Source organism: Scatophagus argus, chromosome 3, assembly GCF_020382885.2.
Source record: "Scatophagus argus isolate fScaArg1 chromosome 3, fScaArg1.pri, whole genome shotgun sequence".
NCBI lineage: Eukaryota > Metazoa > Chordata > Actinopteri > Scatophagidae > Scatophagus > Scatophagus argus.
In genome coordinates this window covers 10,274,474-10,299,300 of record NC_058495.1, presented here as the reverse complement: position 1 = coordinate 10,299,300, position 24,827 = coordinate 10,274,474, and the positions used below count along the sequence as shown (strand labels likewise).

Below are 24,827 nucleotides of genomic sequence, written 5' to 3'. Positions count from 1 at the left end.
TGCATATATTAAACTAGAGTTGAAATATGATGACAAATGTAGTTAAAAGTGCTCATGCTTACATGGAAGTTTGGCTCACAGTGATAGATAGATAGATAGATAGATAGAGAGATAGAGAGATAGAGAGATAGAGAGATGGCTTTATTCATCCCCGAGGGGAAATTAGGTTGTCATAGCAGTCCGGTATACTTCAATACAGTAAAACACACAATGACACAAAAATACACTAAAGGGCAATGTATTAAAGTAAATACTAGTAAAAACAGTATCAGAATATAACATTTTTTCAGAGTGCAAAGAGGTGAGAGGTAGATGAAATAGATAACTATTCCTTCCCTTTTTTGCACAATAGGGGGCTGACAGACATGATTCATGTTTTTATTACATTTTATGTAAGATTCATGTGACTTCCTAACGAATGTTGTCACTCCTTTGGTGATTATTCATCTTTATTCTTGAATATATGCTAGCTCACCTCAGTCTGCAGTTAATAGCTGAAAGACCTTCATCAAAGGACAAAGAATTGTTTTCAAGTTTTCATTATCATGAACATTGTATACATGCTTGTTCTTTAGTACCGAAGGCAGTATTATATTGGCTAGAAAAGCAAGAAAAGACAAATTGTCGTGATACTTGATTAATGATTTGGTCTTTGCCTATGTTAGTGTAAAATATCCATCTCAGTTGAAGTTGAAGTCTATTTATATATGTATATGTATGTTGGTTGTTGTCAAACTAGCAAACCAAAATAAAAAATCAGTCAGCTGATTACCATATGAGATAAAAAAAAGCATCAGTCCCCAAAATAGATTTGGGGTATTAAGGCTCTGCAAGAACATATGCTTTCATATCCCCCACAGCCCAACCCACCATGTCCTCAGATCCTCATCAGTGAAAGATAATCCAGCAGGACTGTGTTGTGCTCTGTAGTAGATCTGCTACCATGGCTTTTACCCGACAGGGTCATGACATCATCATCATCACCTGATAGCAGGTATGACCGGTGTTCCATCGTGGTATGATTGAAATGAATCGAGCATGGAGCGTTAAATGAGTCCTTGGGAACATGGGACACCTTATTCGTTTCCAGGAAAATTGATGAGAGGAGAAAGTCACCTTCATGTCATCATGTTGGTTACAAGCGATGGCTCATGTGAGTGTGGCCACTAGTGAAATAGGGTAGCCTGGTGCTGTTCAGCTCACTGCTTTTTCAGGGTGACATAGATGACACACTCTCTGCAGCTCTCCTCATTTGATTTTATCCACTACCATAAACTGGGCTAAAACATCAGCAGTGCACCCCCTCCCTTCTCTGGTCGTGGTGAGACCAAGTTTTCTGATGGGGTATTTTCAGTGTGTGTTAACTGCATGTGTGCATACCTAACCCACCCACTCACCCTCACTGATGCCCAGTTCTCTTGTTGTAGCCCTCTGTACAGCAGTGGCCTGCTTCTTGGGCAGACACTTTGAATTATTCATGGAGTCAAGTCGCTCTAAGCAGTGGATCAGCTATGGTTTGCTATCATGCACCCACATATGCACAGTACACAGCAGCCACAGGATGATGAAGTAGGATCAAGATCTTCCTGTGTTAAATGTGGGCCTCATGTTGTCTCTGCCTGTTTTTTTTGGTTTTTTTTTTGCTGCATTTTACTGCAAGATCACTGTTTTTTTATGTGGTGATGTATATATTTGTGATTTAATCTAAGATAACAGTTCTCATTATCCCAGACTGCTATACTAAGCCTTTCCTGTGAAGATGTTTAATTCTATACTATAAAGCTGTGGGGAAACTACAGAGGTTGCTGGTTTATCCATTCATTCAACTGATGTCTGCAGTGTGAGAACATGACTCCATCTAGTGGTGGAGGCATGAAGCAGTCCCTTGGAAATGGTGATATAACTTCAAATAATACCATGGTCTCAAAAGGGCATGTTTTGTTTGAATGGCTTCTGGTAATCTACCATCTAGTCCAGTCACCTGTGTTAACTAATGGACTTTTCGCTGCATTTTACCACCCCTACATCCTGCACTACACTTGTGCTACCCATTGATTGCAAGAAGCTTGAGATCAAGTGGCCACTGGTCAACTGGATAGTCTATTGGATCATTCCAGTCTCCCTGTTGCTGTGGGAGGGTTGGCATGTCATTGTTTAATTACCCTCTCATGCTCCTGACCTTTTCTGGGACTTGTTGATCATTATCAAATATGCTTGGTATTTTTATTGGCAGTCTTTTAGTGTGAGTGCTCAAACATGCATAACTGATTACTGTAGCCAACACTAAGATGGAAATTGTGGTCAGTTTTTGTGAGAAATCTCCAGCCAAAACAAAAAAATAAAAAAATGTGGCCTTCCTTTTTGCCTGTCTGTCCTCTGCAGTCATCACTGTGATTAATAAAATTTCTTACTAATGAAGTATGAATAGGTACAAATTAAACAAACTTCTTGCCTGTGATCTGAGTGGCAGACATATCCACTCAACACTGCAGCTAATAACACATTCAGTATATTCTGACAGGAAAAAGTTAACGCATATTCTGAATTGCTGCCCTGATTAAAATCACAGCAAACTTTCCTGAACCAGAGCTATTCAGTTACGAATTCAACTTGGCTTTTGAACTTTCTTTTAAAAAAATTAAATAAATAAAAAGGAAGTGATAGAGAGAAGGAAGGAAGGAAGATTGTTCACAGGAAGAAAAACAACATCATTTCAGTTCAGAATGTTACTGATTAAGGGTTTAAAGAAGGAAGGTATGAAAGAGTATGTGATGATTATGTCAGTGAGACATTGCTTAACATATACACTATGTGGTTTACATATTTTGTCATACATTAAATTTATGTATGGTGGACCACTTGGAGGTTGCTTCTGGGCCTGGTGTGGCACGTGGGCCAGTCCTAAACTGCCTGTCCTTAAGAGGGGTCTACACACTCCAAAGGACCTCAGTCTCCTCAGCAGGTGGAGGCTACTTTGGCCCTTCTTGTACAACGCATCAGTGTTATGTGACCAGTCCAGTTTATGGTTGAGGTGAACACCCAGGTACTTAAAACTGTGCACAATCTCGATGTCCGAGCCCTGGATGTTCACTGGTGTATGTGGTAATGCCCAGTAATAGCACAACTGTACAGGAATATTGTTCCAGAAATAAAATCCTCTCTCTCTTTTCCAGAGGCCCTGATTGGTGATAAACTGTATCCCGTGGTCCCGGTGAAAGAACACCACCCCCGGCAGGCTGGCCACACCCCCTCCCTCTTGCCCCCATGTATCCTGAATCTACCACAGACTCCCCCGCTCGCCTCTCCCTCCGACCGACTGGCTCACCCGGAATGATCTACAGGTGAGCAGATGGCCGTATACTGAATACACAAACATTATCTATTTTGATTGGAATCTTAACTCAAGTTCATTCAGTAATCTATTACATAATCATTCTAGTACTGCTGGTACACTTTGCCAAGATGCCTGCTTGGTAAATAAAACCAGTAACCTGTGTTGCCATGTCTGGTGTACAGTATGGGATAGAAAAAAGACCATGAAAATACCATATTGTACTAAACTAAATCTTAACTGTGTTCAGTGTGTACTGTACTTATTACATAAAACCTTGCAGCAATAAAAATGTTTGTTCAGTTGCTGTTATGTGAAGTGTGTCGAAATCTTGACAAAACAAGACAACATAGACATCAAAAGAATTATTGCCGCTAAGAATGAGTACACAAACTATCTCTCTGTCACACGTACACATTTATAGTTGCTTATATCACTATAGAGCACATTATTATGTATGTTTATTCTCTGGAAGTTTAGCCATTACTTGCCTAATCCTAATAAGGACACAGGGTCTTGTACTGAATATAAACTATTTTGGGACAACAAATGTACTCGCTGTCCCTAATTGTTAGTTTGAAACAGGTCAGCAGACCCGTACACATACAGGCAGGTTACAAAAGTTTTATTTTTCACTTGTCACACTGTGTGTTGTATCTATTTAGCGGCGACTACATTATGGACACCCAAACGTAATTTGGACAGATTATCCCACACTATAAAGGTTCACCAGCATGAGGCGCCAGAGACTCAGTTTAAAGGGCATCTGTTTCACTCTCTTCTCAAGCAGTTTTGTGGCTGTGTTTCTCACTGCATCCACTGTGACCAGATGGGGTGCATTAGGTTTTTTGAGTTGCCATTTTGATTTGTTTTAGCTGGGAAAATGTGGGGCATTGAGACACATTAGGGCAGCCTGATACCAGCTCATCATTCACCAGCTCCACATGTTTACGTCCATTACTGCTCCACACATTTCCATGCAAAAACAGGTTTCTTTACTTTTTTCCAATAGTAGCATCATCAAACATTAAATGGAGTAAAATTCACTGCCTTTGTGATGGTAGACCAACTTAATTGTTACACACACCTGAGCAACCCCATAATGCCTTGGTTACACTCAGGGCATGGAAACCCTTTCAAACATTGATAATGACGATTATCTAATATTATATTGTGTTGTTGACTGTTATGTTTAATAGATATTTTTCTGTTTTTACTCTTTGGTTAACTTTATTTTGCATTGTGTTGTATTTGATATTAGATTGATTAATTATGATTAGAAAAAGTTTTTTTTTTCTTTTTTCTTTTTTTTTTTTTTTCTTCAGCAGTGAATGTTTGACTTGTACCTGTCTGTACCTCACAGGCACACACACACAAAAAAACACCTTTTAATGTGTATGTAAATTGCAAGAATGTCTTTAAGATATTCTGATATTGCTTGTCATCCATATTAACCCCACATAGTTTGATTTGAAAATCTTGTGCTGAACATAAAGCGTGTTGCTGTATGTTATTTCGATGTAGGTTGCAATGGATGGGGATGTCAGGAAATGTATTATAGAAGCTTTAGCTATTATGATCAGATCATGAAAAGGTTAGGATTTTTGTTTTGTTTGTAAACATACATAAATAACTAACAGTAAACTAACACCTCAGACACCCTCATCATACATAAAATGAATCCAGTGAATACAATAAACAAACAAAGCTGCATGAAAGTTATATTGAATTCTTTGTATCTATGTTTGTCATTTCTAATGCACTATTTTCTATTTCCTCCTTCTTTACTTACATTTTGTACCGGCTGCCAGTCGCTGTCCCTCGTTACTGTAGTGTTTCTGTATCTAATTTTCCCTACTACTAACATCTTTCCTTTCTGTCTTTTATTAACCCAAGCTTTCCTTTTTCCTCATCTCTCCTGATGTCTTCAGCGCTCGTTATGGGAGCCCCAAACGACAGCTGCAGTTCTACAGGTACCTAGCTGTTTCTCTCCATATCTGCCAATCACTGTCGTCACAAAGCAGGGTTTTATTTTATAAGTCAAGCATTCTTTATTTGTGTTTTTGTGTGTGTGTGCTGTATGTATTTCTAACATATTTATATTTCCTCTTTATTTTATTTGACTATAATAACCTTGCTGTAGAGACTTGCTGTTCTGTCATTTAAAACCATATTTCCATTAGTAAACCTCTGCAGTGTAGATAACACTTATCATCTACTGTTTAGCTGGCAATGCAATATCCAGCTTAAACCTGATAGGGGTGATAATGGATTTTGTTGCAAGGTTGCTCACAAAACCTTTGAATCAACAATAACTGTCATGCTTTTGAATCTTTTTTTCCCCTTTTTTTTGTCAGTGACACTTGAGACATTGCTGTTGTTCTTGTCAGACTTCAGCTTGTGACTAAGAAACTTTTTACCGAGCTGATTTCTCAGCGCTTTTGTTTGTGTTATCTTAGGCATGATTAAGCAGATATTCATTTCGTTTATTCATCATTTCTATATTAAACTGTAAACCTTTTTGACCTCATGGGACTTCAGCCTGATCTGTCTTGTTCTAAAAGCCACAGAGACCATTTTGATCAGTGTTGGGGATGAGATGATGTCCTTTTAGAGTAGGGTTGCAGGTACTCCCTCCTTCAGTAGTGTGTCATTTTAGATGGTCAGTCTTTCCCCTTTAGAGTAGGATCGTGTTTTATGGTCTGATATCAGACCTTATTCTGCTGATTCAGTTATAAAATCCCTGACTCTGTGGATGTGTGCTTGTAATGAGCTCACTATCGGATTTTTACCTTGGCGCCACACGCATTTCTGTCCTTTTTAAAGTGCAAACCGTCCCACCAGCTGCTCCCCTGGCCTATGTGAGGCGAATCGATTAAGCCCCCCCATCTCTGTCAGTCTATCATTTTGACAGCAATAGCCTGATGCTGGGAAAGGAAGTTTTTTCTTTTCAGTCATCACAAAATTGTAACACAAAAATTAAATACTGGAAGCACGAAGGCTAGTACACCTACTACTGCTTACTGAAAGAACTTTAAAAATATGATGGAATTCAGGTTGACAGTCGTTAGTATTGGTACTGCTTTGTTTCGACCCCATCTTGTCCTTATCATTATCTGGTGTGTACATTTTGTTTGAACTTTGTTTGTCTTTTTTGTTCTCTTGTTTTCTTTTATTCTCCAGCATGAGGTGTAGGTCTACATCATTCTGTGTGTCTGTGACAGGGTCTGTTCATAGCCATTTTATGTTCACCCACATGATTCTGTACCAGTAACGCTTTCAGTGAAGTATTTCCGGCTCTGGTTATCGTTAACCATTTTACAATTTTCAAGGGACTAAGTGCTTTCCGATGATGAAGGTCACTGACTTCTGACTGCTGCGTGCTTCATATGTATGGATTAGTAAAACCCAGATAATGTAAAGTATGCAGTGTGTCACAGTTATATATACAGTTTAGCATTCTCATAGCTCTCATATTTCGAACACTTGTGTTATGAAAATGCAGACATGTGTCTGAGTTTTTCTTTGCATTGTGGTCACACATGACACATTTAAATGTGTATTTTGAAATCCACAGTTTGACTTGGGGAAGAAACTACATCCTACCTGATAAATTGCCAAGTGTATGTGTGAGGTTCTTTTTCAGTTCAGATAATCAACTGATTTCAAGAAGAATCATGATTCTACTAAATAGAGTTGAAGCACTCAAAGTTAAGGATTGTTTTACTTTATATATTGTCCAGGTGGGTTGAAAGTTAAATTGTAAGAGTCCACTGAATGATAATGTCCGACTCAGAGCAGTCTGTCATGGGCACTTGGGCAGTTGCAGTATATTCATGAAGACTTGCTATTTTTCAAGCTGTGTGCAAGAAGGTTGCATAGAGTGAAATACATTACACAGGAGGGTGTTTTGATTAGTCATTGTCTCCTCAGTGGCATCATGGATCTCGTATCTCATATCTTTGTCTCGTCGATAACTCGTCCTTCAATTTGATGCAATCTGCCTGGGTCCAGACTCTGTTAATTTAGTTATATCATTAGGAATTACTGCTGCGAAATACAAAAGAAAATGAAAATGAAATATAATAATAAATACATTTTTCAGCCATCATCTATTAAAAGGTTGTCAAAAGTACTTGTTTACTTGGTGAACACTGCAGCAACCTTGAAGGGTCACTATGTGATTTTGGATTTGGCGTGACACTGACATCGGTCAGTGATGGCAAATATGTGTAAAATCAGTGACAGTTATATTACTATAATTGTATACACTTATTTAGGTGCTTTACTGGCACTTTTGTGTTTAGAGCTCTGTGAATTATGAGACCTTCTGATTCTAATCTTGAACACAAGGCTACTGAGATGCAAAGAGATGCTGCAAGATGTGCTTAACTGGTGTGGTTTTCATAATGTCTCGGTTAAAGAGTACTTGAACAAGCGTGTGTGGTTTGTCTTTTTCTGTGTGTGTGTCTGTATCTGCATGAATACAATATGCATTTGCTTGACACTGTGTGTGTGGTTGTGTACGTCATGTGTACACAACACTCAGACCCTCATTATTGTCCAGCCCTTAGTATTCTTTCCTGTGGAACAACAATCAGAGGCTTTTAGTGCAAAAGCTTTGGTGAATAATTCAGGGCTGATATTATTTGCTGCGGTTTGCAGAAACAAGACGGGCCACTAAACGATATAAATGGATTTCCTCCACGAGATCTCACAGGGAGGGGAGGAGGAGAGGTGTTGGTTGTGGTGATAGAGTATGGTCCAAGTGGTGCGGGGAGGGAAGGGATGCACTCTCTTATTCACTAATTGGTTTAGACGTTTCCTAGTAAGACACTCCCAGTTTGGGTGGACCCGCTTCATCACTGTCTGCAGTGTGTGTTTATAAGAGCAGACTGGTACCCCACAACCTCGCTCATGAGCCGACCCCCAAGAAATCGGGTGAGTTTGAGGAAAGATTTTCACTAATGGCCACGTCAGGAGTGCGTTCTGTTCGCGTGCATGTTTTTGTGTGTGATGGAATGGCAGAGTGATGAGGAGTGTGTGTGGGTATGTGGATGCATGTTGCCTAGCTTGAATTCTCCCCCTATATTTGTGTCTTCTGTCTCTGCGAAGAAACCAGCTGTTTGGGAGAAACTATTTGGAACATTGGAAATTAATGGAGAATTTGTGGAAGAGACCCAAGTCTTATCATGACATGATTATGTCATCAGTTTGACTAATTTTTTTACCTCCATGTTAGAATTTCAAACAGATATTGTTGGCGTTATTTACAGTCTGTATTTTGTAATAGATACAAGATGAAAGTGCTTTTTAAGTGTTACATTTTTCAGAGGATCAGTATAGTCTAATTATAGTATATTAATTATTAAAATAATCTAATTATTAAGTATATTTCAAACCAGCAGTAAAATTGAAGTTATTTTCCGGTGATTATGAAGAAACTGCAAACTGCAAGTAGTTGTTGTTGAAGGTAACAATTATAAGATAAATTGTTAAGTTACATCCTTCTTTTAGTAATTACTTAAATTCTCCTTATTAAAATACTATTGTCAACTCATGTAGCCTTGTAATGTGCATATAGTGTAGTCTTATGTTCATATTTAATGAATAATTTTGCTTTAATCACATAGTATCAAAATGATGAACATGAATGTGGAGTATGCTCTAATGACTTTAGAAAGTTAAGAAAGACATTATCCTGGGGTGTATTTTTAGGTGTTTTTTGATGGTTTTCAATCTGCTTTTTTTTTTTCAGGAAGCTGCAACCATTTCTTTACTGTTTGTTTTTGTTTTTTTATTTAAAAGAATTGCTGTTGTTTTCATATAAGTCATATTCAGAGTGCATATGTATTTAAATTAATTTAAATAGACATTGGTCTGCAGGTCAGAGTATTATGCATTAATGTATTATATATATATAACTGCAGTCTTAGTCTTACACTCCCTTGCCTTTACCAAGAAAGTAGCTTTGAGATGAGTGCTCAGTAGTTCATTTAGCACTAAGTGGTATTGTTGTAGTGATGTTGTGCACAGTGCTGCCCTCTTTTGATTAATTTGGCACAATGCTCTATAGTTCTGAGTCTCAAATAAGGGTGTGTTTAAGAGAAGACGGCAGAATTAACGGTTTGAAAAAAAATTAAAAAAAGCTTAAGCTCCCTGAACTGCTGAAACTGAAATGAAGCCAAAGCCTATACTAAAAAGAGCACGGCACAAGTGCATATCATTTAGCTGTTTGGGTAAATGAAATGCACAAGACAGCTTGTGTCTGTCTTTCTTTCCTTCTTTCAATACTGATGAACTCGTTGTGCTTATTTTGTGGGACATACTCAAATTATATTGTGGACTGCTCCTAGAAAGTTTCTTGGCTGTCCCTCCTTAGTCCAGTCAGACTAATAATTTGGAGCAAAAATGTGTTCCTGTCCTCTTGCTTGGCGCATGTTTGAATTTCTCCCCTTTGCAGATAGCATGCACCCTCTTTGGTCCTGCTCCTTAATCACCAATAAGTCATCTGAAAGCTCCCTATCAGTGTAACCCTGCCATTGTGTACCTGTCAGGGGAGGGTGGTGTGGCGCTATGTTGTGCGACTCTGATTACAGGATGCATGGCCGTGTGCTGCCCCAAGCAGGAGATCTGTTTTTTTATGGCAGCAGGTGCTATTTAAGGAGGTGGCTGTGCCCTGCTGGCTCCGCGCTCTGTCCACGCTCCTACTTTATTCTTCACTGCACGGGTCGCCTTAGCATCTCAAGGAGGAGGAGCAGAGCAAGGGGTGGGGTGGGGCGGGGGGCATGTTTGCGGGAGGGTACGCTGGCGGCCCCCGGGGGGGTCCCAGCAGGCACAAGTCCAGTTACTGTCCTCCTGAAAACCTGCAGATCCCGAAACCGGCAGCGCCAGGAAGCGGTGTTCGGAAGAGCAGCAGCAGTGGCAGCGGCAAGATGCTGTCTATGTCATACAGCGAGAGCATCCGGAGCGGGATCAACCGCTACCACTCGGACCAGGGATTGAATCAGCCACCAGCCAGGCCCCCGGACCAGGCTGAGCTGCAGAGACTCCGAGAACAGAGAGTTGCTGCTCAGATTAAGAACATGGAAGACTTCCTGAAGATGAATGGCTTGGCCCTGGAGGAATGTGTGTCCTATCAGACAGGCATGAAGTACAGGTAAGAGGGAGGCATAGTTGGACAGTGACTCAGATACTCCCGAGACCTGGACAGAGGGGCTGAGAACCAGCAGGTGAGAGCAGCTTTGCGGTCGATCGAGGTCAGATACACTCGAGGGTCTATTGAACAGGTGTCTGCCATCATATTGCTGCTTTTGGGGAGGTTGACCTCAAAAATCACTATCTGCTACCTTTTTGCTGTTGATAAATGCTTTCATCAGAAACAGATAAGCTGTGAGAAACGTGTTTATCTTTCTTTCCCTCTTACTTTCAATCCAGTCTTCCTCTGTCCTCTGGTCAGACTGCACTCACGCAAAGATACTGGGGCTCAGGTTTTATTTTAATCATCTAGGTCGATGGCATATTTGCCCAACTACATGGGAAGGACAGACTGCTCCGTAAGGACTTACCTGGCCCCTTAACATCTCACTCAGACTTTCTTTTTTCTTTTCTCCTTGATCACATAGATTGTCTCCTTTCTTCTCTGGCTGTGTGTTCCCATTTACTGTAGATAATTCTACCCCATAAAGATAAACAGAAGTAACTCCTTTTTGTTTGTTAGACCTAGAACTCGGAGATGTTGAGAATATAGACATAGTCTGATATTATATTAGATGTCGTGTATGATTTTTGGCTGTCATGGTATTGTAATAATAATATCGGTTTAAATATCAGTAAATTTATCAGAGTCGTGGTGTTTTTTGTTGTTTGTTTTTTTTTTACTTGTATTACATGGAAATAAGAGAAAACCACGTATTTCCAAATTTGCTCATTTCGAATTTTTCACAGAAAGTGTTACATTTTTTATGAGCGTAAATGAAATTCTCCCACTTCCTAAGCTAAATAAAGAATTTAAATTGTCATTAGCTAGTGTGTAAAAAAACCAAAAAAAAAAACAGCTTTGTCAGTTAACTGGAAAACAAAGTTGCCAAAAAGTGTGCCAAAAATTCAATATTTGAATTGTATACCAATCGTTACTGCAAAAGTTGAAGACTAAAACTTTTGTTTATATGTCCATTTATGTACAATATTTCACATCTCCAAAGATTACTCATAGATGCACTACTAACAAACACTTGCTTATTTCCTTTATGCCATCAGCAGGACAGGGCTATTTTATGGATTGTTGCTGTTCAAAGAGTTGAGCCGTTGCAGCAGGCATAGCAGCTGTTGTGTTGGCTGTTAAGGCCTGCTAAGCTGATGTTGTTATCGTTGTGGACATGGATAACTTTCATCACACACAGGCATGACTGCTGTTGTTTTTGACCGAGACCAGTGACCAGAACACAGGTATGGTTGGCTGCTGTTGCCACGTCTGGGGTGACCAATTTTTACTGCCGTCTACAGGTAGTGTTGTGTGTCACCGCAGCTGACATGTTGCCTTGCCTGTCGTTACCTCCCTGTGGCGTACAGCTCAGTCACCGGCCAATGACGGGCTTGGGTGTAGCTTTGTAAGTGTGCATGGAGAAAGGGAGTTTAATGTTGCACAAGAGCATGTGGGGTTCTGTACTTACAAACGTCAGGGAGCTGGTTATGTATTGTGTATATGTACTAGCACTAAAGCTGTTCATCTTTGATTAGAAGCTTTTCTTCTTCTGTTTAATCTAAAAGATCTAGTCACAAATCTGAGTGAGATTTATGTTTGTTCTTTGCGGTACTGGAATTGGTTTACCACAGCAGTATTAGCTAATCTAACTGAGGAAATCCTGCCAGGATCTGTTGTTTCTTGTATCATGATCACCCACAATTCTGTAATTAGTGCTGCAATTGGGTCAGTAAGTACATGCAACCTCTGACTCAAACTCATCATTATTTCAGGTGTGTGGTCAGGAAGGAGGGCCAGCAGTGCTACTGAGCTGCATTTAAACATTCGTGGCCCTGCCATCACCTTTTCAAACAAAGACAGACAAAAAAGGTCATATTATTATCTAAGTCAACATTTTTGAACTTCCCTGCTTAGCCTCTCCTCACATACTTATTTATCGCTTACCTTTTTTTTAAAATTTGGTTTTGGCAGTCCTATCAGAGCAGAAGATATTATCTTACACCACTAGCAAAGATAGTATGCTAGAGAGGTTCATTTTGCTCCACCATAAATAAATATAATCAACATTACTTCAGTAAGACTTAATTAACATTTTTTTTCTTTCTTATTCATATAATCGTCATATAATAATGCTGGCGGTACTAAGCTGCATTTCTACACATGAGTGTTCCTACTCATGTGGTTTTAAGGTTGTATTAAATATTGTGTACTTTAAATTAAGGAAGAGGATTACTCTTCTTCCATTATGTTGGCCTTGAAACAAAATACTTGGACGCCAGAAAACTTTCCCTTGTGTCCATGTCCCCCTGCTGAAAGAGCCAGGAGGCAGTTAAAGGATCCAGCTTTCAGAGTTCAGTCAGGCGAGACAGGAAGCCTTATGTCTCCTGTTTGAGCTATATGGAGGTGGGCTGGGGGAGTATAGATTTCTGAAGTGACTTAACACTAATGGACGTGGTAATGACCTCCATTTAGACGTATTTACATGCAAAACTACATTTGAGCATAACCTGTTCTTTTATGCACAGTACGCCTTTCTTCCTCATTGTGTAACGCTTTGATGTTAAGTTGGAAACATTATGTGATTGTTTGTGAAGTATTTTCACCTGTTTCTAATGACATATACTTGAAAAGTTGAATAGCTTTTTTCAAAGCACTGGGCTTTCTTTTAGTAGTTTTATCTAAGATGCACTAACCAAAGTTTGGCCACTAGGGGTCAGAAAAATATCAAAAACAAGCTGAAACATGCACAGTCAACACTGCAGCACAGGCTTAATCACACTTTCATGTAGGCAGCAGAGTTGAAGGATTATTAACTGTTTTTTATTGTCTATTTTATTATTTGCTTTCTCTTAATGGTCAGGTAATGTAAGTTATAGGAAATCTGTGCTGGGAATGTCTGTCAAATGCAGTAAATTGACTCACAAGAAAGTTGTAAAATAAATATAAGCCTGAAAGGGGATGTCTTTAAATGACTGACAATCAGATAATGAATCAGTAAATCAACAAAGATCCAATGCAAGTTTGAGCAAGAAAGTTCTACACTGGTCTTTTCAGTTTTTCTGCTGCAGAACAGAGAAAAATAGGAAATACTAATACTAAACATGTGACTTTCAATACATAGTTCAATACATAACATATCTCTTTGGCAAGCTGAACAGTATATCTTCATGTTGTGGCACTGTTACATCCTGTAAGTCATGATGAGATCATTTGAACCCCCCGTATTTGCAGCTGATCTCCACTAGATGGTGCAGATGTTTCACTTTAGCAGCTAAATTAAAACACTTTCCTAATGTATTCACTTAACACAGTGGTGATCACTCTTTGTTCCACTACACTGTTGAACATTTTGACCATTTTTAAAAAGTTCCTTATTAGTTTCTATTGAGTTTAACCTTGCATCTAAACTGAAGCAGACAATGACTGAAACAGGTAAGATGGCAGACCTGTCATTAGGTGGCAGCATGGAAGGCTGTTTGTTATTATTTTAAGATAATCACTTGTGCCTCAAAACAGCATTCAAACATATTTAATAATTTAATTTTTAACATTTGTCTCTCTTGTTTGTTTTTTTTTTTCTTTACCCTCACACTTTGAATCTATCACTCTCACTTATTTTTCACTCATACACACAGACCCTTTGGTGAGAACACAAATCTGCACCGAGCCACTCTAAACTGTTAGTATATGTTATTTTCCTCAATCTCAGCAGCACTGCAGCATGTGTGTCAGCCTGGGCAACTGTGACGTTTTTCTTCAGGCAATCCCGTACTCGAGAGCTAAATTTAACCGCAGACTCGTATCTACAGTTGCAGCTGAATACAGCTGAGCGGGATGCAGCCTGACCTGCGTTTATCCACTTCTTTATCTCTAGCTCACTGCCTCGCAGTGTTGCCGCGTTAATGAGAGCTGCAGAACTGTCCGTGCTTTATCTTTGTAGCCCGAGTAGGAGATGATGTTCAGGTGTTTAGAGTGAAAAATATTTGATTTCCAGTGGTGACCTCTGCAGCTGCTCTTTGAGTTATCTGTGGCTGGCCTAGTCTGACAGCTTGTCAAAATGTTCCAGTCAGAAATATTGTGTGGGCACAAGAGATGGGAATGCTAGGGATTGCACAATTCTACTTTGAGTTGTATATTTCAAGTTAAGTGTGTTATTTATGGCTGCTAAGCTAGGTGTCCTCATGATCACAACTTATGGGTCAGTACATCATATTTACGTTCCTGAATTGGCAATGTCTGTAATGTCAACTTGAATTATTAATATGGTCATTATTTTATTTTTTCTTATTTTTCTTATTGGTTGCAACCAATTTACAGTGTTGCAACTTTCTAATTTTTAAGCCTTTGTATTTCCTTGTATTACACTGTAGTTTTTACACTAATGTCTCGATTTATGTCAGATAGCACAGACACAAGCTTCATGGGGGCATAGCCTTTTCACACGTGGTTAGTGTTACTTTTCTTTGACAGGCTTCGGTGAAGAAATTAAAGGTCTTTCAAGAGCTGCTCTTCCACTCAGATTTGTGCTGTTAAAGCTGATATCACTACTTGTTCATTCCTCTTAATTTGAGCAATTGTTGATTCCCCATGTACAACACAGGATCTGCTGTTTGTATTCCTTTTTTGTAAATAGGGTACCTGTTCTTTCCTTCATCGTGCTTTACTTCATGCATCGTTTCAGGATGCGTTATCATACACTGATGTCAGTACTGCTGGTCCTTGCTTGCACATTTAAACCTTTGCTATGTGTTTTTCTTTACGCCTTAAAGAAAGTGTTTGTTTGCCTGTCTGTGTGTGTGTGTGTGTGTGTGTGTCACTGGAGGCTGCAGGGGGAATGCTCTGTACTTTATGAATTCCCAGTAGTGACAGGAGGTTGGAGGCCTTCTCCGCTGTCTCCAGCCTTTTAGACACTCACGCTTTAGAATTGTGTTCTTGTCACTTTGGATCCCATAAAGTTGTTACTTAACAACATTCAGCACACATTTCCTAAACTGTCAAGTTTCACCTCTGAACACAATGTGACGTTTTGTTTGTTTAAAAGTTCTTCCAGTTTCATATCTGTATCTTTTCTTCTGCCTTGGGTTTTAAATTGTTGTGAATCCTACGACTCCTGATTTAATTTTCTGATGATGTGTGTTTCCATGATAACTAACATTAGACAATAGAAAGTATTGAAAGTCGATGTAAATCTTAACATGGCATAACAAGTGTCATTCTTGCACTTCTAAGTACCTGTGTAGGATGAGGTTAGAGGATACAAAATGAGAGTGTTTTTCAGTCTAAGACTCTCCCGCTGAGGAGGGGAACATTCACCTAAGCTTTTAGTACTTTCCTGTGGTTTTGTGGTCACTCTTGCAAATTTAATGTAGAGGGAAATTTTCCTGTTTCATGGTTGACCGATCCTTCAGAAATGCATCAAAGGCAAGCCCTGACTTTGTTTGATGTCGGTGTTGTTGTACGTTACAGAATAAAACACACATCTTGTTAAAGTTGTAGTCTTTTGTCAGCTTACTTTCTCTTTAGTTAAGAATTACATATTTCCTTTCATTGCTTTGTTACTTTGTGTTGATGGGAAACTTTACTTGACTTTTTTCTTCACTTCTTTTGATCTGTGTACCCTGCTGAATCCACTTCCTCCAAACTGAATTCGTCTTCTTCTAACTTCTTATTGTACAAACAACCTTATTTTCCCCTGCATTTTATTTCTTTTTGTCTTTCTTTGTAAGGTGCAGTGTTTGTGTATATTGTGGTTTGCTTGATGTTTCCTTTCATTTTATTTCTTAGCCCTGAGCCCCCAGGCAAGGACCACCTTTGACTTACCATAAAGTCTAGGTCAGGGATTTAGAGAGCAGCTTTGTGTCTATATGTTGTACTGGCAGAGGCCATTCAGGGACACAGAATCTGTGGCTGAGAAATAAATAGCCATCTGTTTCACAAGCTTGATTTAACCCCTTGTGTCCAGCACTTGTATGACAGAACCATCAAAAGCTCAAGTTCAAATGACATTTGCTATATTCACTATAATAAGTCTGTGTATTGTTCAGGACATCACAGTACCAGTAAAATAGTTCTTCCCAAATGACTGCTCACTTCTAGTCTGTTCTGTATGTTATACTCTATCAGTGATGACATTAGAATTTTCATATGATGCTGTTTCCTGTCATGTTTACTAAACATGACTAAACATGTTTACTAAACATGACAGGTGCAATTAGAGAACCTCATCATTTTATGAGTACTTAACCATAGTAAATGTAAAATTTGTATAAACAAGAATAAAACTAGCTCATGTCATCCATTTACTTGTGACTAATTGGAGATTTCTAGTGTTGACTGACTGTGTGAAAGGGCAACTTTGAGAGTCTGAAAACTGTTTATTATGTCTGATGTCTTTTGTTCTGTCTATCTCGTTGTCAAATACTGTTTGTGTAATGCTACCTGTGTGACAACAATGTGACACAACCAGCTACATTCTTTGCCTAAAAAATACTCAGCAATCTGTCACAAAAACACACCGTTCTCTTTTGTTGTATATATAAATGATTTGTCTTTTTCAGCCGAACCATTTAACTCTGACTTGAGTGAATACTTTTAACTAGCTAATAAACTTAGCCAGTCACAGTGGTCATTTCCTCCATTAAAATTTGTTAACTATGTAAATGAGAAGAAATGAAATAAAAATGTGGGGTTTTTTTTAATAATTATGTATCTATGAATCAAACTTTAATGAGACTGTATATCAAAGTAAAACTATTTTATTATTATGTCAAGAAACATAGATTAGATACATAGATTTCTTTTTTGGAAAAAAGTAGATGAAATCAATAAATAATGATAGCAAGCACATATTTGTTATTGTTAGGGCCGAGTAACTTCATTTTGACACAGGATGCCAGGGCTTTAAGAGCAAGCAGCCACATATTTCCACTGAAATGCGTGCAATAGAAAATATTTCTGCTTAGCAACGCTGTTCTGCATGAACATGTCCTTTGGGTATGGCAGATGCACACAGGCGGACGGGAGGATCTTTTCGTTGACCAGGACAGATTATTACGCTTCCTCCATTCACTGTCTCCTTTTTCAGATTAGCGAGGGACTGTGTAACCCAGCTCTGTTTGGTTTAAGTACACCTTGTTACACAAGCAGTGATGCTGAAATCCCTACATGACTGTGAGATCACTGCTGTTTTGTAATGGTCAACATGTTTACCCTCACAATGTGCTTTTACTCCATTGCACACTGTATAAAAAATGGATTATTTCGTACTTATTTATCTTACTATAGTAATCCTTTACGACGACAAATAATATGTCTGCAGCGACTATTTTGACCTATTTAAGATAACATAGAATATTGTTTTATTACAGTCTATTTAGCTAAAACCAAAAGGCATAGTAATGACTTTGTATTGCATAAGAACAGGGGTTCCCTGTCTCGATTGTTTTGGCTCTCCTCCTCCTGTGAGATGCGTCAGCAGGGACAGCTGAAACAACAGCTCCTCCTGAGCCCTGATGTCTGCTGGCAATCTGTCATGTTCATTGGAGAGTTAAGAATTGCAACACTCACTTCTCACAGATGTGACCTGTGTCTCTCTCTGCACTTTTATGTTTCCTCAGGAATTCCCAGAATCACTGAGATAGCATTTAACCTTAGTTAAGCCTAATTTTCTGCATCCTTTGTATTTGTTTGACAGCTATTTAAAACTCACGGCAGCTTTTTTTTTTTTTTTTACAGTTGAGCTCATTCAGATCAGCAACTAGTAGAGTTGTTATTTTACTTATATAACAAAATTACAGACACAAAATAGTCTAAGATAACCTATAGGCAGCAATTTTCCCGGTACTTTTTTTTTTTTTTTTTTTTTTTTTCTTTGCTTCTGTTAATTACATCCTCAATAGATTGATGAAAACTCAGTCATTCTAAATGTTTAGACATGGCCTCAGGATGCATTAAGCTGCTAGAAAAGCATTACCACATCTGTCAGTCAACACTGTCAATCTGGCTGACCTCACATCACTTTCCATTAACTCTCTTAAGCCCTTTCACCCACTCCCCTTACACACACACACACACACACACACACACACACACACACACACACACACACACACACACACACACACACACACTCGCACGCACGCACGCGCGCCTCTGCCTTGCTGCCCTTATTCCAGGGATGCCATCCCTTTCAATCAGTTACTTGAATCCTCACTAATGCTGTTCAATTAAAGCCTCGGTAAGTGAAACTTAAACCTCCATTGGACAGCTGTCCAGCAGTTGCACATGATACGACTGTGGTCATTCTCTGCAGCCAGGTATATACTGCACTAACAATCACCACTTGCCACATGTGATATTGTCCTGGCCTAATGCCTGTGGATAATCTTTCTTCAGTTAACCATAAGAGGTTTACGTAGAAGAAAGTGGTCTGTGAGTTAATGTTTGTTTAGGTTTCAGTGTTCACCCACAACATTGTTTTAAGATGTAATATCCTTGTTTAATTACAGATTTCAGAGAAGTCCTTAGTAGAGGATCTCTGCAGTAGTCTCTACACAATGCTGCAGTAAGCCAGCCCCTGCTAAACTAACTTAAACAGATCAGACCTGGAACCAAGCAGCAACTTCCAGTGTGCCACTCCCAGATCGATGGAGGCACCCAGTGTGCCCCTGAGAGCAAATTAGTAAAAGGACTGCATGAGGCGCTCCCTGTGTGACAAATGTCAAATTTGGAAGTCCTTTCCTCCTTTCAGTGGCTGAGGGTGTTCTTTGTATTTTTTCCAGGCTCACTGTGCAGCACTGATTCGGAGAGCCAGTTCCTATTTTTAGAGCTAAAGCTGCCGTTGTGGTGAAGAATCACAGCTCATGATGGTACCCCACAGTACCTCTGTGGTCGGAGTAGTTTCTAACGCTCTGCCGATTACAGTAGTTGTCTTCCTCTCTGTATTGTCTCCTCTCCTCACTGTGCTCCTTAGCTCTAGTATCCAGGCTGGTCTGGGAGCAGTCATGTACGACTAGGTCAGACTACGGACGCTTCATTATGATATTGCATCATTGATTGCCAATGCTTCTTCTCAAGCTTCTCAGCTGCAAGGATGACCAGAGCAAATCCAATAATTGTAATTGTCTCTGTGTGTGTGTGTGTGTGTGTATGTGTGTGTTTGTGAGTGTTCTGCAGTTTCCTTGCATTGGCAGTAAGGGGTGTAGAATTGTCCAGAAGTGTGATATGCTTCTACGGTATATTTTTACAGTTGTTTGCTTGTGTTTGCAGCTGTCGGACTACATGGTGAATGTGATTCCTGATATTGTTGTCTTCAGGTCCTTTGTTTTCCATCTGCACACTCCTGAAAAAGAGTGTTGTTGGTATTTATGAATCTTAACTCCGCTGTAGTCGTGATCAGAGAAACACACGTGTTCTGCTGTCTTTCCTTTTCCTCCCCCGCATGCTGAATGGAGTGCAGGGCCTGATCAGGGCTCTGCATTCGCTAGCAGTGATTGAGTGTCTGAGAAGCATTTTAGCGGCTCAGTAGATTTTTGGATAGCCGCAAATCAGGCACTTAATCAAAGCAAGGAGACGAAGGCCATGACACAAGGGGGAGGCATTGTTATAACGTGGAGTGGGAGGAGATGGATTTCTTTTCATTACACTGTAAGATTTGTTCAGCACAGATCTTTAACAACCAGCCACTGAGTCCGGCACTAACAATGGGAACTGATAGGATTTGGTTTTCAACCATTGTTCACTACTTTCCCCTCTGCGCTGATACAAAAATGACTTTTTATTGTAAAAGAACAGTTGTGCATTGGTTTGAGAAAATTCTCATTCACCCTTCTGTGTGCAGCCTTAACACAGTGTCACTAATTAGCGATTTAACAGCGGCACTCTAAGGCATTATGTAAAGATCAGAGTTTCTTATTTTTAGTTTAGTATCCCTCATGACTGATTTATCTTGTGACTCACAATGAATAGAGGTTCATTCCAAATTTGCTCCAGCAGACCCTTATGAATGAACACAAATCAGCTCATGTTCAGGCCAGTATTCTCTCAACAACAGTGTTGAGCATAAGAAATCCCTAAATCAAGTGTGCATGTAAGACTGAGTGAGATAATGTGTCAGTATTTGTTCAGACTGACTTTGACTCCGGGTTCACTAGCAGGCCAGGAGGCAACACGTCCAGCGCAGTGCAGTTTGATGTCGTCGTGCAAGTGAAAACTTCAGTCATCAAATGAACATAGATGTGCTTTATGTCACACAGAGGGAAGACCTTCCCTTCAGCAATGGCATGAGTGCACTGCAGGAGTGTTACGTGCTGATTAGTGGGTACATGTAGAACAGGGTGTTGCAGGTTTCTAATTAAAGTGATATCAAACATTTCACTGCTCACCATCAAGAGCACCTTACATACATCATGCAGCGAGAAGGTGTCAGTCATCTTTAATAGCTGTCTTTTCTGTTTATCTGGCCTTTTTGTCTTTTTTTTCCCCCCAGATATAGTCAAAGGAAATTGAAATGCATGATGTCAATCTGAAGAAAGTTGGCAGATGTGCTTGTTGTGAATTACTAATCATAGTAAGTGTGACAGGCATGGTTTATTGGATTTAGCATATTTGTTGCTCACACTGTTGGCATATTTGTGGCAGTTTGTGGCTCCTAGTGTGTTTATTAATTACAAGGCTTCGGAGCACGTGGTGTTGTGTCGTATTTTTATTACAGGCATTTTACTGGACTGCTACAGTGAAGAAACATTATCAATAAAGGCTTGTGCAGTGTGTTTTGCGTGTGGAAAATGCTATAGATTAATTTCTGTGATGAATCACTAGTCTGTCAAATGATGCATGCCTGTATCGATTGCTGCACCTTGCATTGCATGCCAGTCAATAAATTTGTAGATTTTCAGATGCAGATAAATTAAGGGTCAATGAAGGACTTATATGCTGTAGTAAAGATTAGAAATCAGTCAATCATGTTTTCAGTAGCCATATAAAGCTGTGGCAGGATAGTAAAACCCCACACATTTTATACTGTTGGAGGTTGTGTGTGTAAGTATATTTTATTTTACCCCACTGTTGGACTGTTGTTCAGTGTTACTTAGGCTGGATGTTGGGAACATGTTCCCATGTCTAGCTGGAGCTGTGGGATTTTTGTCGGGCTTATTGTGATGGCTCAGTGTGGATCACAAGGCCGACACTGTATCTGAGCTCCGGTCCATGGCCTCTCCCACTTCTCTGCACCGTTCCCATGTCACAACTACTGGGGGCGGGATCATGGCATCATGTTTCCACAGCAGTGGCGGTGAGTGCATGAACCGTACCCCGTGGTAAAGGAACGCCAGGTCAGACTCGCATGCTTACTGCTTTGTCAAAATGAGCAGAGAGAGTGGGTGGAGGGAGTGGCTCAGCCCCAAATCTGTTTCCTCATCACGCTGACCCAAAGTGCAGGACATACCAACACAAAGAGCCCAATGATCTTGCCTCTGTGTTACTTCAGCTGCTGTGGTTGAGATTGATATGGCAGTCATACATTCATTATGCCTGTACTCGGGCATCCCATCTAAACTCCGTCTTTGTTGGGAAAAAAGAAACATTCGAAAAGGTCAACGTGAGCTTGGCTTTTCCGCTCTCTGCTCACAGTGTGAAATTTAAATCAGATTTCAGTTGAATTAAACCACCTTTCCCCTCAGGGTTCTATTTAAGTCCAGGAGAGCAAAAGGTCATAGTTCCAAGAATAGGGCTGTCAGTGAGCAACAGCCTGTTTGCTGGATTCCTTTGATCGAGGTCGCTTCTTCCATCGGTTTACTATACATGTCTACTCCTGATGGCATCTCTTTTAATTATCTTCCTGGCACGCTAGCTGGTCCACTCTGATAAGCTTGAGTATTATATTACTGGGAGCATGTGTCTCATCTGCTGTCTCTTCAATCTGCAGCCACTGTTGCGTTGAGTCCAATTACTGTGGTGTTTACTTTCAACTACCAACCGTTATCATATTTTCACTGTTCACGCTTACCTGCACTGACTCAGGATATATTTACTGTTCATCAGATCATAATAGCCAGTAATAACACATATTACACATTAGTGTACTGTATCTTGCAACCTATTTTTTTTCTTTGTTCAATTTGAGAATAAACAAGATCAAAAAATGTCTTTTAATCACTCAGATTGTTATATTCAGGGCACAAGGGCCAAGGTAGTATAGATTAAAAACATGACAACTCTGTTAAGTCTGCCCTGTCGTGAACATATATTGTCACAGATAAAGTTACATAATGAATATTTCATGGGCAGTTGAACAGACCCACGTGAAAGCCCCCTTTTCAAGCACCATAAGCTATTGCTGTAAGCTAAAGTCCTGACCGATGAGCACTCAGCTTCCTCCTTTTTCTTCTGACAGAATAAACTCTATTAAACCATACTGCAGGGTGCAATATGAACAAAGAAGAGCACAAAAACATGCACCTCCCATTTCTTAGGAGCGCTGGTGCAAACACACACACATTTCAATGCCTTGCTCTAACACACTGCTGCAGCTCTCTGAATATTCCTCCTCGTAGCTTCTCTTTATATCCCTCCCACCACATTCCCTCCCTCCCTCTCTCTCTCTCCCTCCCTCACTCTCTCTCTCTCCTCCCATCTCTTGCCTGTGTACACCGTGCTGCTTTACACTGAGCACAAGGAATACAGATGTAAGTTTAATCCAGGCAACGGTCAGAGCTAGAAAGTGAATATGAGGTTGCCCTTTTGCTAACATGCGGTAGTATTCAGTAGAATATTCAGTAGCCAGCGCAGCTGTCAAGGCGGATTCAGAAGGGGAAATGAAAACCTCCTGGAACTGTGTGTTCGTGTTTTATTCTTTCCCTCTCTTTGTGTGGATCTATGCTTTTCCACTCTTAAAGCTTGGCAGCAAGAGGTGTTATCTCTAACACTGAGCTCAGCTTTAAAAGGAAATTGCGAGACTCTAAATCTGCCTGTCAGCCTCTGATGAGTTTCTGATTAAATGATAAAGCCAGAGGAGGACACCCAGATGAATCAAGGAAAAAATTGCAAAGGGGATTTCATAAAAGCTCTGCTGTTTTGGACTCTGATTTTTTAAAAGATTTTGATTTTTTTTGGCTTTTATTTATAGCTTTGTACTGGACCTGCATCCGAAGTCTGCAGTGATTGCACATTTGTTTCCCACGCCAGCTGAGGCACAGATGGTGTAATGTTGTGCTTAGACTTGGACTTCCTTTGAGAGGATTTCGTTTCCACCTGATCAGCGGTCTTTCACTGTTTGAATACATTCTGAGCTGCCCTCCCACCTCTCTGCCCTTCTGTTTTACTGAACACTGTTAGCTGGTCAGTCACTTTAGCATCTGGGCAGTGATTTCTAATGGAGGCGCAGTGTGTGTGAGGCTCAATTCAGAGTACTTGCGTCTTACAGACTGAACTGTCACACACTTTTCAGAGGAACCTCAGACTTTCCACCTATGCAAATCTGATTAAGTCAGAAGAAAGTTTTAGAGTATCTGCAATTGGGACAGCCTACCAAAAGCCGGGATGCAGGTGTCGTTAGTGTGCACGGACCATCGTGGGGGGGTGAGCCGCAATACAGAGGACCGCCTAAACCGACAGAATGCCAACAGCCCTAACACAGGGACTCGCAGCAAGTTCAGAGCAGTGGCGATGGTGGCTCGCAGTCTGGGACAGCTCTCTGTACAGAGTGTGCCTTCCTCCAGCGAGCAAAGCATGAAGACTGGCATGAAATATAGGTACGACATGTCTGAAGTGTTAACTGATCACTTAACTTTCAAACTATATATACTACAATATTTACATGAATCATAAACTGCAGGATTTTTCTCGCCCTGCTAAAATAGATTGAGAATGATGATCAAATTCTTTGGCTGTGGCTAAAATACATGACCAGTTTTCCTCTTTGTTTGTAAGCCAATGTTTCTTCCTGCTTCCTTTCAGAGCTGCCACCTGTTTAAGAATGGTGACAGTTAACAGAAATACTTCATTATGATAATAAATAATTAATTATCCTCCACAAACATTAATTCACCTTTCATTTTTTATCAAGTGGGACCTCAAAACCTGCAGGATCTGGGAAAGAAAAATTTGCAATTTGTAATATTATCTGATCTTTGTACGTAAAGGGTACAACAAAGTAGTTGGCATGTGATGTAAATTAGGTTGGTGGGCACTGACGTCTTATCTCTTCTGTGCAGGAGTGTCAGACAAGCACTACAAACAAAGTATAGTAAGCTGCATTTGTTCAGCTTCAAAGGGCAAGCTAATTAGTATTTTCCC

The 24,827-nt window shown here is 39.9% G+C and overlaps 1 protein-coding gene across 4 annotated transcripts in view; it reads left to right on the top strand.

Moving 5' to 3' along the window:
• Window positions 1-24,827, top strand: part of kcnab2a (potassium voltage-gated channel subfamily A regulatory beta subunit 2a) — a 77,526-nt gene that overhangs the window by 26,995 nt on the left and 25,704 nt on the right. For 2 of the 4 annotated variants that reach the window (XM_046383333.1, XM_046383334.1), the window contains exons 2-3: window positions 3,174-3,341; window positions 5,263-5,304. In XM_046383333.1, the coding sequence (XP_046239289.1) occupies window positions 3,265-3,341; window positions 5,263-5,304 (119 nt within the window). In that variant the 5' untranslated portion in view covers window positions 3,174-3,264. Of the gene's footprint in view, window positions 1-3,173; window positions 3,342-5,262; window positions 5,305-23,107; window positions 24,284-24,827 lie in introns of those variants that run through there. The other 2 variants (XM_046383335.1, XM_046383331.1) reach the window with 2 other exon arrangements.